The sequence below is a fragment of the Podarcis erhardii genome, assembly GCF_964252035.2.
Source record: "Podarcis erhardii genome assembly, chromosome: 10".
NCBI classification, from domain to species: domain Eukaryota; kingdom Metazoa; phylum Chordata; class Lepidosauria; order Squamata; family Lacertidae; genus Podarcis; species Podarcis erhardii.
Window position 1 is genome coordinate 30,396,689 of NC_138500.1, and position 16,088 is coordinate 30,412,776.

Consider the following 16,088-nt stretch of genomic DNA (forward strand, 5'->3'; position numbering starts at 1 on the left):
GAATGCAGGTTGTTGGAGAACATGAGAGTACAGTACCACCAAATTCATGACCTCTTTGTCAGCTTCCATTTTCTCAGGGTTGTGAGAACAAGTTGCAGTTATCTGGTGCCAGCATAAACACTGAGATTACTCAAGGTACTGTCTGCTTTATTATTACTGTATGTGTCCTCGGCCCAAATCCTTGAGTTAAAAGCAGCACAGGGTGCTAAACCTTGATTTATCTGAATGAGGCAGCATCAGAAACCATGGTTTGATCTTGACTTGTTTGGATAAACCACAGGCAGTTTGCATGAATTAACAAATTGCAGTTAGTTTTAAAAGGAAGCAAATGTTTCTGATCTCATAGTGATTGAGCCCGAGGAAGAGAAGAAAGTCAGGAAGCCCACAAGCCTAAGGTTCAAAAATGTAATGCTACCAGCCCTCCCCACATTGTGTTCAGGGATGTTCAAAATCACCTTTTGATTATGTTTGGCATTGCTGGATGCAGAGAGTTCCTTGACACATATGCTGTCAGTGGCACAGATTGCATAGGAAGAATAAGACAATTAGAATAAACTTATTGGGAGGCAGCTTCCACTTGTTACCCACATAACAAATGGAAAAAAAGTAGTTTAATGCATTTCATGGATGAAAAAGCTAGCAACTGCTACATTTTATTAAAAATGCAAGTATAAACAATTTAGTTTCAGTTAAATAGAGCTGTCAAGACTCATAAAAACAACATTATAAACCATTCTTCTATTCCTCTAGCAAAAACCATTTCCATTTTTCTACACCAGCTTATTCTTTATCTGGAGGCTCCAGTGACAAGCATACTTTGCTGGGCAGTTAATAAATACTATTTTATTCTCAATAGCATTCCATGCTATTATATTCCATTCTACATGCAAATATTGTAGGACTTCAAGGACATAGTTAGGCAGCCCTTGGCAGTGAAAACAGTGCTGGGTGTTATGTCCTTGAGGTGGAATGTGATTTTTTTGCAACAGAAACATCAGTTTTAAAAAGGGCAACAAACAATTAACAACATCTCTTTAAAATAATTTCTAAGCATTTTGTAAGCCTTAATTCTCATACCCACTGGGTTCCTCTCAGCCTATTGAAATTGCTTTGTATTGACACCTAAGTTGTAGCAAGCCAGTTGCCACTTTGCACAAAATATGTGTCGGCATGCAAAAAGCTCAGCCATACAGGTTTCAGAGGTTGACCGTGACCAGTTTACTACCTTCATAGAGCCAACCTGCTCTACAATTACAAAAGATCACAACATTCCCAGTGATAATGTCAACAAGTGTTTAGAAATTAAAACACTCTGGATCTGGAACAAAAGTAACCAGGAATTAACTAACTTTAGACACGATTTAGCTTGTGGGCATGCCTTCCTTTGTTCACCACCAAGTTCTGCCTATTCTTTGGCATCTCCAATTCCTCCAGCAGTTATTGCAAATGTGGCTTCATTCTCAGGCATTTCTGGGCTGAGAAAACACAGAATTTGAGTCCATTTTTAATAACTGTACATGCAGGCATTGATATGTAGAAGGGGGAGGGGGAATCCAGTGCATACATTACTTTTATGGGGGTTTGGATACAATTTATTTTGACTTTCTCATTGAATTGATTTCTTTTTTTTTACATGGTAGAAGCAATAGCCTTGATACTCAGACTTGGTTACCATCCTCCTTAATATCAGACAGACACCCATAGGCCTAAGCTAATTAGCAAGAACTGTTAATTACACATTTGGTTCTTTTGAAGGTGCCAAGGAGGAGAGAAGTTTAGTTCAGATTAGTAAGGGCAGTTTTCCCTCTTATTTGGAACCTGAATCTTAATTTGAAGATAAGAGTGCCTCCTTCATTCACACTTTCCTTTTTTATAAACATCCATTCAGAAACAAAGTTAACTTGAAGCCAAATAAACCATAATAAGTCATTGGAACTATAGCATGCACTGTACCACACAACTTCAATATTACCTATCATATATCTTGGCAATACGCAACTCTCCTCTTCCTTTACGCAAACTAATCCTAGTTGTAGAAGCATGAGCGAGGATGTGGCCCCCAATGGGCTTTTTGGGATCAGCCTGAAAGCTAAAACAAACAAACAAAAAGAGAATGATTGGATGAGAGTTATAGGATAATTTAGGGTTGCCATATTTCAAAAAGTAGAAATCCAGACACAAAAGTTGTTGAGATTTGATTTCATTTGATTTTAGGCCAGAGTTGTTGAGGTTTTTTTTTTAGTTTTGCCCAAATAAAAAATGAAGTGTTAAGAAAAATCACTATGTCCGGGAAATTTTGGACGTATGGCTACCCTAGAATAATTGTGATGGCCAACACCCTTCCATACATTGCAGAGCAATGATCACCAGCTGCTTCAGATAGGGAATTTTTAAGGGATACATAAAAGGTACATCACTTCTGGTTACAAACACATAAAGATAATTGTAGTAAAGAATAGCTGTGGATGTTATTTTGTTTAATTTCTATATTTTCTCTACTACTACAACCTTGAATGTGGTCCTTCAATGCTACCTTGAAATTGCTTAGGGCTTGTCCACAAATGACAGCCCTAAGCAGAGCAAAAAAGAAAAGAAAAGTGCTCCAACAAAAAAGCATGAAGCAAAGGTACTGCTAAGTGGCAGGGCTCATCCACACTTAACTTTGCTCCACATTTCTAGGCACAGGTCCAGGCTTTCCAGCTCTGTGTCTGAGTGCTTTTTTTCTTTTTGCCCCTGGGCTTTCCCCATGAAAACCCACTCTGTGGGTAATCTGTGGGAAGTCCAAATTGCTGTTTGCCCTGATTCAGCGGTAAACACCAGGTTTTTCTGGGGGGGGGTGGGTGAAAGAGCTCAGACACGGACTGGGAGTGTGGACCTGTGCCTAGAAAGCATAGGCCAATAGTTAAGTGTGGATAACCCCATAGTGTTCCAAGAAACACAAGGGGCTATGAAGGAAATTACTCCCCATGTTCCTCCACTGTCTGTTAGGCATTGTCAGAACCATCCCTACTCAGCTGATGCTATATACATTTTTTTTAAAATGCAAAGACACTTAACACTGTCAGGTTTCCAAGCTGAAAAGTGCCGATACTCAGATGAGAAGCTCCCCAGAACTATTTATATCTGAAAGCGAAACTCTAGTGATCTCCATCCTTCTCCTTATGAACTTCAACTGGCATATTCTGGAAATGTGGATTTTTTAAGGGGCCACATTCTGAGACTGATATTGATGGAAAGGGGCATGAGTTGCACCAATGGCTAACTGGTCTTTCTTTACCCATAATTGCAGTGCACTCTCAGAGAAGTAAGAATATAGAAAAACCTGTTTAACATTCTTCATATCCTAGCCCTCCCTATACTATCTTACTTCCTATTTCTGTGGTTTATGAAAAATTGCAGTAAATTGCTAATAAATTGCTTACGTCATTGTTGCTCCCGGGTCAGCAGTCATCTGGTTAGTTACAAACACAGCCACGTTATATTCTGCAGTGAAAACAAGGTCCAAGGGAAGATGATAAATATAAAGAGAAAATTCATTATGTTTCCTCCCAGAATGCTTTTAAGCATTTCTAGTAATAAATGGTGAACTATGCTTATTAAAGTTCCCATAATATTGAAAAATATTAACTGCGTTTTAAACAACTAGCACATTTTTGTTACATTTTATGGTGGAGTGGAGGTGTGAAATACATTTCCCACAACCAAACTTGACACTTATCTACTACACTATACTTGCTCTCCTGGCAGTATATTATTTGGTGAAAATACCGGTGCTTAAAGAAGAAGAAGAAAAAAGATAATAGCCTTGGGCTGCACTAACAGTTATTTTTCAGTCATCTAAAAGCATGGTATTCTGCCTTACATGCTTCTCATACCTTCTGATATTTTTTGAAGCCTTGACAGCATCTGAGCAAGCTTCTGTTGCCTTTCAGCCAGTTCCCCCCGACCACTGAAGTCCACGCGGAATAGCGCCATAATGGAATCGATTACCTGCAAAGAAATAGTAGAGAGGGAGAGGATGTGAAAGGAGAAAAATTTACTTGGAAAATATTCAAGATATATAAATGAACAGCACAATCTTATACATGTCTACTCAGAATTGAGTCCCATTGGGTCCCATGCTGGGTTTTCTGTGGGGTTGTTTTTTTGGAGCTGTTAAGTTGTGTTCTTTTATAGTACAGCAATGGATTTTAAATTTGGACTTCTATTTTTATTTTTCTGTGTTTTACATGTTAGCTGCTTTGAACTACTCCTTTGGGAGGGAGGAAATTAGGTATACATTTTAGAATAAATGTAACATAAATTGAGTTCTGTGGGGTTTATTATTTATTAATAATAAATTATTAATAAATATTTATTAATTTATATTATATTTCTTTTTTATTATTTATTAATATTATTATTTATATTTATATAAATAATAATATTATTTATATAAATAATATATTATTTATATAAATAATATTATTTATTATTTATTATTATTTATATTTCTTTTTTTATTAAATTTGTATACCACCCTATACTCATAGATCTTGGGATGGTTCACAACATAAAATTACAATATAAAAACTACAAAGTACATACGTAATAAAAATAAGGAAAGCGGAGCAGATCACTAACATAAACATATGAGTTATACCAATAGTTTGAAAATGCCTGGCTCCTCGTGGAATTTGGCAGCAACATAGTCAAGCAATTCCATCTGATGTTCACCTTGAAGCACCATGGAAGAATGATAAAAACAGGAAAAGCAGTTAGAAACCAATATGAAAGGGGGGAAGAAGTAGGTAGCTTGCTTAGAAAGTAGAAACTTGTGTTCCAGAGGATTTGGTGGAAGCATAGTTTTCCACCAACAAAAATATATTGTATCTTTCATCTCATGTAATAATATCATGGATAAGGTTCCATCCACAAAACGTTTAAGATTTTTAAAAATATTATGCTATACTGAAGGACTTGAAGTGGCTTTTGCACATCCAAAAAGAGCTTTTGACACAATTGATTGTTGAAGAAGCAGTGGAAATCAACCCCACATTTACAGCTTTAGTTGACTTTGAGCAATGCTACTGTGGACTGTCTTCTGCATTTTTTTCTTGAGATAACTGCTACGTTTCTGCTTTAGGCAAAGGTAACTATCTAAAGGTAAGGGATCATATAATTATACCACTTGTTATCATTGCTGTTTGCTCTGAATCAGCAGTAAAGCATAGGTTTTTGCAGGGAGAGCTCCAGAGCAAAAAAAAAAAAAAAAAAGGTTACTTGGACCACAGACCTTAAAGCATGGACTGTGCATGGAAAACACAGAGGAAAGGTACATGTGGATAAGCCCTGTGGGTTCATCCCAATGCAGGTAAGCTTTATACCCCAGACTTAAATTTGTTCTGCTGAAACCTACTTTTACCCAATGCAAATTAGGTAAAATAATCATATACACTACAAGAATACATAAGGACTACAACAACAAAAATATAGAGTTCATATTTTAAAATGGTAATTCATAATATTCCTGATGGCCCCTTGGTACTGAGCTGAAAATGGTTTAATCTTAAAGTGGGGAGGATTTCCATGCAATCTTCAGTTGCAATCTTACTTGTATATGCCCGTGCATATAATACATTGTCAAGAACTGCATCATGGTCTGCATTGAAGCGATCAGCAATATCACGAAGACGGTCTGGACGGCTGGGGTGTTTCCTTGTTAAGGTATCTAGTTTCTAATCCAGTTTCTGAGAAGTGGTAGCTGAATTCCCATACAAGCAAAAATTCTTCTCAGCAGTTCTTCATGCACTACAGTTAATTAAATAAATGGTATTCTCTACACACCCACCCATAAAACTCAAGTTTCATATAAATGGCTTTTCAAATCTTAACACCACAAAACATTTTTTTTATTGTCACCATTAGGAAAATCTTCCAATTTATTCTGTTAATATCTCAAAAGAAAGGATACAAGGTGTTTTCCGTGTCAATGAAAATAATCTTCCCACCAGTATAGCCATCCGTTCCAGGAAGCTGGGCAGTTACTATAAAACACACAATAAGGAGTGAACAAATTTAAGCCCTACTACATGCCATTTTAATACCTGGAATTTTTCATTATTGATAATCACTATCAACTTTATAGTAAGGCCAGTGTAAATCCTCAAGACTACTTAGAAGTATCCCAAGTAATTTCTGTTCTTGACCAGCCCCCAAAGGCATGATCAAAAGCTCACAACGTGGAAGGAAGTTCCAAGAAAGTGGAGGAACTTCCCTTTTCATAGAGCATAGCAGAGTTCACTGGTTAATGACTCCGCCATTGGGGCTGCCATACACCCAGATTTTCCTGGACATTCCTGGTGCTTTGTCCTGGGTCTTGTGCAAAAAAACTCAACAACTTTTGGGGTGTCTTGGCTTTTACTCCTTGAAATATGGCAACCCTATCCTACATTAGCTGGAGCAGAGGGCCTTTTGACCCTAGAAAACTGGGGAAAGGTCAATTTTGTTCTAGCTGTTGAGGAATGAGATTGAGGGTGTTGTTTTCTCTTCACTGTCCCGTCCCCCTGCTGTACTAGCTGAGGAACCCAATGATATGATCCCTTGGGGGATATGCAGACCTTTGAGTCCTGCAGGTCCTAAGCCTCCATCACTCTACCCCAACTCTGTTGGTAGTAGCCTCCTGCCTGCTTGGGCATACCAGAAGCCTCAGCTGTGGTATATTCCTCCCCATCTCAGCAGCACTCCTTTCCTTTGGCAGGGAGGTGAATATACACCATCCTAACCTCTCCCAGGCAACAACATTGGAGGGGTTTTAGGATTGTACCCTAAGTTAAGTTAGATCTGGAAATTATAAATAACATTAAAATAGTAATCAGAGTTAGTGGCAGTTTTTTTATTTGTAAAACTAATATACGTTTAGGTCTTCGTCCTTAAGATAGATAATCTCGATGCAGAAATATTTATATTAGTTATTATTTTAAAAGCAAATTACAAGTTTTTGGAAACAGAACATACAGCTCTCAGGATGGGTGTCATATACATACCACAAAGAGTGTGGGAAAGCTGAGTTTTGCCGGTTCGGAATTCTAATTAAAAATATAAAGAATTAAATTTGCTAGTCATATGAAACAATATAGTCAGTATTATCCCCCCCCCCGCCCCGCTGCCCAAAACACACACACACAAATTATTTGGGCTGCTTTCTGCAGAAAGCAGAATTGAACTCCCCATGCATCAGCTGATGTTTAGGCAAGTTTGCCTGAACACTGCACAAAGCTGGATTAAGTTTAAGAAATTTAGGGCATAACTTAAACTGATCTTGAAAGAAATATTTATTTTAAATTACCCATTCACTCTTTTTACTCATTTATATGGCCCCACTAAAAACATTAATGGCGGACATCCCCAGCAAATACATGCACTACAAAAATAGGGGTATGCCCCCCTAAATATTTCTGCAAACAAGCCAGAGTATCGTACCACCCAAACACACACTTATAATAGCTTAGGGAAGTGAACATGTTCCATGATATACTTTCACTCACCCCCAAAGGCTTCAGTAATTGCCATGCTTTCAATTCCACCACCCAAGAGTTTACTGGAAGTGCAGATAAGGGGAAGAAGTTATGCAAAACAGGTCACAAAGCCAAGAAAGCAATATGAAATAAACTTTTTGCTGTAACGAAAGTGTGCCCATGTTGAAAGACCCTGCATGTGATTTTCACAGCCTGTAGGGACAACATGGGTTGCTATTAGCTGGCTTTGATTTTACAGGAAGTTGCTATTCCTTTAGATCTTGAATATACATTATAGGGTTACTGTTGTGACATCAAATGACATTTGTACAGTCATTCAAACAAGATATGAACAAGCCTGTTGGCCACAGATGCAGCCCCTTTGCACAAACTGGCAAATAAACCAGAAATTCTTCCATTAACTCTTGTTTCCCATTTTATCTGAATCAGGAAGCTATAATTAACATCTTCAGAACAAGCCACAATATTAAGCTATGGTTTGAAGTTGGCTTAATAAACTTGCTTGTTCTGAAGAAGCAGTAGAAGAGGAAGATATAAATAACTGGTAGATAGAGTTTCTGATATTTAAATATTTTGGCCACAATCCAACATGGAGTTTGCTACACTTGTTCATTGAAACAAATGGGCTTAAACTTGCCAAACTGTGTTGGACTCTAACCTTTTAATGTATATTGATCTTTAGCCCACTTATTTGTACACTATTTTTAAAAAAAGGAAGTTTGTGCTTTAAATGTGGTTTGTACATACTTTTCCCCTATCTACTAAATTGCCACCCATTTTGCCTAATAATATAATTGCCAACTGCTCCATCTTTCTTAAAGGATGGGGAGTAACCAACATGGCTTGTCCTGTTATTTGACTTCAATCATCTGGGAAAGAGGACATCACTTGGGGAACCATTGCTCCTCCACCCCCACTACCATGCCAAGAATATGGACACCTACCCAAGTCATCTCTTGTGCTGTAGGAGGCACTTCTGACAGAAAAGGGCAATGGCCTTTCAAAAGAACAGACAGCTCTTCATAGTGCTGATAGGCAGTTCAATCAGAAGACCCAGAAGGCTTCCGCATAGTACTGAGGCAACAGCTCTCCCTAGCCACCACTGGGTACTCTGAATTCTCCAGGAGATGAAAAGCTGCCTTGTGATTCCTGGCTTCCTGGTTAGGTTTTGACAACTGCTCCAGATTTACAGAATGTGCAATCCTCCTGATGTTGCTAGAATACAACACCAACTTCCCTGCTCATTATCCAAGCTAGCTAGAGCTGATGGGAACTGTGGTCCAACAACACCTAGAGGGACACAGGTTTCCCATCCCTAGTCTACCCTTACTGGATTGTCAGTTTTGACTCAATTACTTGACTGGACTTCCTTTGTCTTGACCCTGCTCTTGGGATTGCATCCTCTGTCCTATAAGGAGTGTCAGGACATCAGCTTGGACTTCCCTAGGACCTTAAGTTGGGAGAAGACAGGATAATGGCCCTGGCATCATTAGGCTTCAGTCCTATATACACACTTGTCTGGGAGTAAGGTCCATTGAATTTAGCAGGACTTGTTTCAGAGCAGCCATGCATGGTGTGACACTGTTAGCTGTTAAATTGGGTCTGGATATAGAACTTGTTAGCAAACAAACAAATAACAAAACAAGCAGCAACAACAAAAGCTTAAATAAAAAGCAGTGTTGGCTGTTTACTAACTCAAATTCTTGACTTCCAGTGGTGATATGGAATACCATCCTACGTTTCTCACTGTACTCAAAAGCTGTCAAAAATCCTGGTTCCTGTAAGAAGCACAAAGCAGTTGAAACCTTAATCAGCATAAACAATGATCAAGGATGATGGGAGCTCTAGTCCCACAACATCTAGATGGCCACACATTCCCCAACCCTTGTCTACCCTAACTGGCAGCTGAAATCCTAGATTTCAGAGAGGGGGTGTCTTCCAGCCCTATCAGGACATACTGAAGATTGAACCTGGAACCTTTGGCATGCTAAGCATGTGCTGTAGCCACGACCCTTCCCTACTTAATAGAGAAGAGTCCTCTACTGCAGGGCTGTCTGGTCCATTAAAAAAATAATAATGTGTCGGCTGGCTGTAAGGTTGTGTTCAGTGGAATGAAGAGAGAAGCAATTTTTCATGATTCCCTGCCTCCCCCAAACTTCCAGTTCTACCCCAGAGTGTTAGGAGAACCCCCTAGAGCAGATTTAGGAGGACACAGGAGGCTGCAGTGGGGAGGGGAAATAGCTGGAAATTGCTTCCCACCCAGTCCTGCTGATAGAAGTCAATCAACTGATCAATACCATTGGATACATACAACACATTCTTTCTAAATTTGCACATATGAAGTAGCATATGCAGGTATGTGCCATATTTTGTCCTTTTTGTGATGCATTTCCTCTGTTTCTGTGATAGTTGACATCTGATTAGAAGGCAATTTCAAACTACTGAACTAGTGAATTAATGTTTACTGCATGTTTTGACAATGATCTCTAAAACATGGGAAGCAGCTACACATTTATTTCATTATGTGTTTACCATGAGTACAAATTGCAGAAAGCCATGGTTCTCTTGCCACATGCTTTCAAAGTTAATGTGGTGAAACAAATGCATTGAACTGCCTCACAATGGCTCATCATAGAAAAACACAGCTTCCATAATATGTGAAATTGACCTCTAAGATAAGTGTTTTGACCAAGAAAGTACTTAGCTAGGAATATACCAACAGTTACTCCTAGATAGATAGATAGATAGATAGATAGATAGATAGATAGATATGTACTGGATTGCCAACCATTCCTGGGTGAAGTTATGATGGCTTGCCAGGCACATTAACTGGTACAAATATTTAATATGAGGGTTTCAATAAAGCAGTCATGCTTATATTCCATCTTATGCTATCAGTGTGAAATGACCCAAGGATGGAGTGCTAGAGTTTGCTTACTATAAGTTTGTTGGCTGCCTCTTTTATCTTCTCCACTTTGGCCTCTGAGAGTCCCTTAACATTGCATAGTGCCCGCCTAGTTGTCATCTGAATTCCTTTGATTGTACAAATTCCCACTGTTTTCAGCTTTTTAATATCAGCCACATTCTGTGAAGGAGATAAAAAGGATTAGAACTCTTGATGTTAATAAGATGTTACATATATCAAGGAGGTTAATAAACCAAAATCTTGTTCCTCATTAAAATTAGGAGGGCTTAAAAATGGTGTTTGCTGCAGGTTTCCTAATTACATTTATTTTTATCTCATTTTAATCAATAAATGCAAGTGATTTCTACTCTATGGTGTGTGTTTTGATTCAGGTCCTTTTCAGAAAGAAAGGCTGGATCAACATTCTGAAAATAAATTAACAGAATGAATGTGGCGCCTATATATTGTTTGGGTCTCCTTGTTTTCCTAAGCAGCTGGAAATCAAAGGCAAAATTGCAGAACAGAAAAGAATGATGTATAGCACAAATGGGGAACCTATAATCCTCCAAATGTTGCTGAACTACAACTCCTATCACCCCTATCAATTGGCCATGCTGGCAGCAATGGATGGGAACTGAAGTCCAACAACATCTGGAGTCTCAGGTTCCCCCCATCCCTGATTTCCAAGAATATTAAGCTGTACCATTTCTATATAATTTTCTGGTGCTATCCAGATAGGAGTACTTATACCCTGTAGTTCTCTAAGCATTCATTGTATTTTTTTCTGAATGTAGTGGACATTTAATAATTTCTCTGTGAAGGTAATAAAATCAGTTCCAGTGCAGTAGCTTATCAATGACATGAACAATGGAACAGCTGAGTATCTTTTTGGGTACAGGCTGCAATTATGTTAGTCATTACCTTTAGGATGGCCAGGTAAAAATAAAAAAAGGCAGAGTTCTTGCAGATTTGTAAGTTGTGTAGAAGAAGGAATTTCAGCAGACACAATGGTCTTTTTCACCTGGCCACCACAGCTTATCTCAGTTTAACAGTAGTGTACACATAGTCCAAGTAATCTTGATTACTATAAAAGACTGAAAATTTTATGTTTTCTTGCTTGAAATTAAGGATGTGACGCCCGTTTCATAATAGCAGTCAGAGCTCAAACAGAGAGTAGAAAGGCAAATAAGGATACAGATGCATTTTTAAAGTGTGCTTACAATTCCATGCTTCTGTAGTAGGTCGATGTCCTGGAAAAAGGACTCCTAAAGGGATACAAAAACAACAGCAACTACGAGAATCTTTGTTATTTTGATATTTATGCACATATCTCTCACTTTGGTCAACCAACTATATGTTATCCCAGAGCAGGGATTATTTTTAGAGGGTTTTCTCCATGCTCAAGGGTATGCAGTACAAGGACCACTTTTTTTGGTTAAAAAGTATGGCACTTACTGTAACAACTTTATGGTGAGTACCGGCACCTATTTTTCTAGAAAAAAAGCACTGGGGTTTCTTAATAGTTGCAATTAATTAATTGTAATGAATTAATTTGATATATTTTTTTACCCAACCTTCACCATACTGTCCCAGGTAATATAAAAATACAACATTAAAATCAGTTAAAACAATTTACAATCAAAAGAAGAGGATGGGTCCTAAAACATGCATCTCAGGTGCTAAAGGCCAGGATAAAGAGAGGTGCATTTCAGCTTATGATGAAAGCTATACTATAAAGGTGCCAGATGTGCCTCTGTGGGCAGCTTAGGGGCTGCCCTTGGAGAATGCCCCCTTTCAAGTTGCCACCCAGCAGAATTATATGAGTATGCACATCTTCTAAGTTTACTCAAAAATGAACCATTTTGTTTACTAAAAAAAATGAATGTTTTATTTATTCTATTTTGTATAATTTTCTTGAGGATTCCAGACAAAACAAACTTTGCATCTATACCTCATCATCCTGGAATCCTGGTTCTTCCTGCACAACTTGATCCTCCATGGACTTCATTGTAATATAAAATATAGTAAGATTTCAATCAGTGCTGCAGGAAGCAATTGGAGAGTGTAAAAGCATATAAAGCAATAAGATATGCAACACTTTTATGGATCTGGTGTGTGCACTTCATATAAGACGGCAGCCTTCGTCACTTATATAGCATGACCAAGAAGGGACTAAGTGTACTGAATAGTTTTATCATAGATTTTAGAGAGAGTTGTTTGATTCCAATATGCTTGAAGACTTCCATCACACTGAGGTAGCAATGGCTAATTTATTCAGCCTGGGTTGTGAGACTCACATCCGTTATGGAGCACTGGAGCATTTGGTATTAAATGAAAGCTATGGTGTAAGAGAGTTCCCACATAAAAAATCTCCAAATTTACCATATAAAAGAAAATACAGATTTTGAAATCTTTTTGTTTTTCTTTTCTGTTGTGATAATTTTGAAAATGTTCACGTGAGCCTCCTGTAAAAAGCTCCTCACATGAAAATGAGGCCATCAAGTCACCATACATAGACCTCAACACCTCAAAAATATGGATTGGTTTCAGTCTATGTTCTTCTCTCATGCTGAAACTGTGGAATGCTCTCAACTTGAAGAAAAGAATGGCATCTGCCATCCAATCACTCAGTTTCAATTCAACAATATGCTATTGAAGTGACAAGTGATTTAACAGTGAGAAAGCGAAAAACCACTAATTCGTAATCGTCATGTTTCAAAATAACTTTAGGAAAAGGTAAAAATATTTTCCTGAGGTAACATAACCACCTGCTCCTCGGTAATGACAAGATGGGAAGCATCCAATTACTGTAAAAAGATGAAGGGCATGTTTTAACTCCTTTTTATATAATCTTGCCTATTTACTGAAGATCACATCATCCTTGCACATTGTTTTCTCATTGTTCCCAGCTTTCTTGACCATGATACCAGTTTAAATATATATATATTTAAATTATACAACTGTGTCCATTCCCATTTTTGGACAGTGGCGCTACATATCAGGAAGAAGTGAGACTATAAGTATGTTCTCTACCTCAGGTTCCAGTGCCGCAAAGTGAAAATGGAACAGAGGCAAGGAGACGACTCAGGTGATTGTTTTACTAATTGTGAGGTATTTTTTTTTAGGTATGTGAGGTGAGAGCACTCTCCATGACTCACCAGCGTATCACTGAAACCATTCCAGTGCCATACAGTTCTCATCACATTACTAAAAGAAATCTCCTGATGCTGAAAGAAACAGTAATGTGAATCCACCCATACCAGTATCTTTTTTGAGGTAAAATCTAGTGGCACTCTTCTAATATATCCAGTGCAAGGTCATGACCCTCTTTCTCATGTGTTTTCAGTATTTTTTTATTGTTTCTGACCATCCAGCACTTTGACAGATTGTAAATATATACTAAAACTAGAAGAATGTGCCAGAAAAAGGAGGGCAGTTTAAGCGTTCAAGTGGCAGAGAAGGCTCAGAATAATTTATGGTGGGAAAGAGCGTTTTTTTTCCTGTGCTTCTAACTTTTTACCATGACATTTACTTCTTCCTGGATGCCCTGAAAAGCAAACTAAAACCCTGAGACTTTGGGTCACATTTAGGATCAGATGTTACAAAGGAGAGATGATGTATTATTTCAGATTGTGATAGGGTTAGGGTTAGAGTTTTTGAAAATGTTCAGATGTATCAATTTTTATGTTCAGCCTTTTACCTCCCCCTCACCTCTCCTGCCCAATAAATCAAACCTTCCCCCAGCCTCTGTGGTAACATATGACTGAGGCTGACTTGGTTTAAACAAGCTTCTGCTACACGCTCTGGGATTCACACTCCAGCGTTGGATGAAAAAAGGTGTAAAAGCTGCTAGACAGAGCTGCCAGATATGAGGAGAAAAATGAAGCCAAAATGGCTTCCAGGTATACTCTGGGTAGCTGGGGAATGTATATTAAAAAAACCACCCCCTCAAAGATGACAAATGCTTCAATCCTATCCACATTTACACCAGAAGAAGAATATAGATGTTGTATCTCTAGGGGTTGCTAGATCTCCTGAGGGTACCTTGGAGCAAAGTTGCAGGCATTTTGATAGATCAAGAGCACAGCCTGGTGGTGCTTAGAGGGGCCATGGAAGAGACCTAGACACCATCCTGTCTCTCACAGTGACTAAACCTGATGCTTTTGGGAAGTTTGGCATATACCCATTGTGACTTGTAGCCATTGAGAACATATCCTCCATGTCACCTACTAGGGCAGTGTGCAGATGGGTTTGGAGCCACAGTCTGAAGGATGTGGCGCTAGCAGTAAAATAGCTCCCAAGACAGAAAACGGCCTGTCCCATTGGCCTCAGTTTTTATGTATTTTCTCCAGAGAGCCCAAGGAGGCAGATATCCAGAAAACTACCAGATATCCTGTCCAACTAAACAGAGCCTCCTTCCCACTATGTATCAAGTACCCAGGCTACCCCTCAGTCTCACCCAAGAACAGGCTGTAGTAGCTGGAAGTCTAACTATGGGTTTAAATCAGGCATAGGCAAACTCGGCCCTCCAGATGTTTTGGGACTACAACTCCCATCATCCCTAGCTAACAGGACCAGTGGTCAGGGATGATGGGAGTTGTAGTCCCAAAACATCTGGAGGGCCAAGTTTGCCTATGCCTGGTTTAAATCATGTTCAGTGCAGCCGTCAGCCACAGTCCAAAGGGGGGGGGGGGAGATATCTGAAAATAAAAATGGCCTGTAATGTTGAGATCCTGACTGGTTCACAGCCCAGCAATGAGTAGGGACATTAAAGAGTGAGGGAACTGGGTGGAGGAGAGAGCAATCAGGAAGGCCAACAAAGATTAGCAGGTTTTTTTTATTGCAATCTTTAACTGTACACGGGTTAGGAGAAGCAAACAAAGCAAGCACATTCTTAGGAAACAAAGCAAACCTATGTAAGAACGTATCAAAGAGACAAATGTATGAATGCACCAGTGGGTTGTGCTATTGGGCCAGGCTTTGGGAACATGTTCACACCTGCAGGCTTCTGTCTGGCTATACCAGAGTAATAAGAATTTGACCTCTACCATTTGCAAGGAGGATCAGGCCCATGAATTCTTATCTTACATTTTGAATTTGGTATGAATTTGGTACACGGCATGTCTGGAGAGAGAGAGAGAGAGAGAGAAAAAGAAAGAAAGAAAGAAAGAAAGAAAGAAAGAAAGAAAGAAAGAAAGAAATTCTGCTACATATCCTTTAAAATTCTTAAAATTCTTAGAAAGGGAAAAAGCAGCACAGAAAGGATTTGGCTGCTTAGAATCATATAAACACAGAATCTGAAAGCATTTTATTTACTTTCAACATTTATATGATACCTTTTGGGAACAGGGCAGCAAACGATAAGTTAAAACACTAACTAAAATATGATCAAAACAAAGCACACATCAAAACTACCAGTAAAATACACCATCAGCGCAAACAACTTCAGCATCATATTAATAAAAATCATACTTTTAAAAGCCTGCCAACTGAGAGTGTTGGCCAGTAGTCCGAAAATGAGCAGTAATTGGGCCAGGCTAACTGGTTGAGAAATGTTGTCTACTATCTAGACACCACTACAGAAAAGGGTCCATTCATTGTATCCTTCTGTCACACCTCAGACTGAAAGGGGATATGGAGCAGCAGCTTCATAAGTGATGTCAAAG

General features: G+C 38.7%; 1 protein-coding gene and 1 long non-coding RNA gene across 6 annotated transcripts; one reads left to right on the forward strand and one right to left on the reverse strand.

Annotated features, from left to right (window-relative positions):
- Positions 1-619: 619 nt before the first annotated feature.
- Positions 620-14,900, reverse strand: DMC1 (DNA meiotic recombinase 1). 5 transcript variants are annotated; one of them, XM_081877725.1, is made up of 14 exons: positions 14,882-14,900; positions 12,374-12,424; positions 11,643-11,687; positions 10,456-10,602; positions 9,213-9,295; positions 7,527-7,579; positions 7,026-7,067; positions 5,954-6,026; positions 5,594-5,685; positions 4,643-4,716; positions 3,876-3,990; positions 3,423-3,483; positions 1,973-2,089; positions 620-1,475 (listed from the first exon to the last, which is right to left on the reverse strand). In XM_081877725.1, exons 2-14 carry the CDS (start codon positions 12,419-12,421, stop codon positions 1,406-1,408), a joined length of 1,020 nt encoding a protein of 339 aa, XP_081733851.1. In that variant the 5' UTR covers positions 12,422-12,424; positions 14,882-14,900; the 3' UTR covers positions 620-1,405. The 5 variants fall into 5 exon arrangements, with proteins under 5 accessions (XP_081733851.1, XP_081733852.1, XP_081733849.1 ...); XM_081877726.1 differs by lacking the exon at positions 14,882-14,900 and adding an exon at positions 14,467-14,519; XM_081877723.1 differs by lacking the exon at positions 14,882-14,900 and adding an exon at positions 14,134-14,339.
- On the forward strand, positions 12,375-15,619 carry LOC309350687. The gene is made up of 2 exons (XR_014160498.1): positions 12,375-12,484; positions 14,909-15,619. It is a non-coding gene; the product is annotated as an uncharacterized lncRNA (long non-coding RNA).
- Positions 15,620-16,088: the final 469 nt, after the last annotated feature.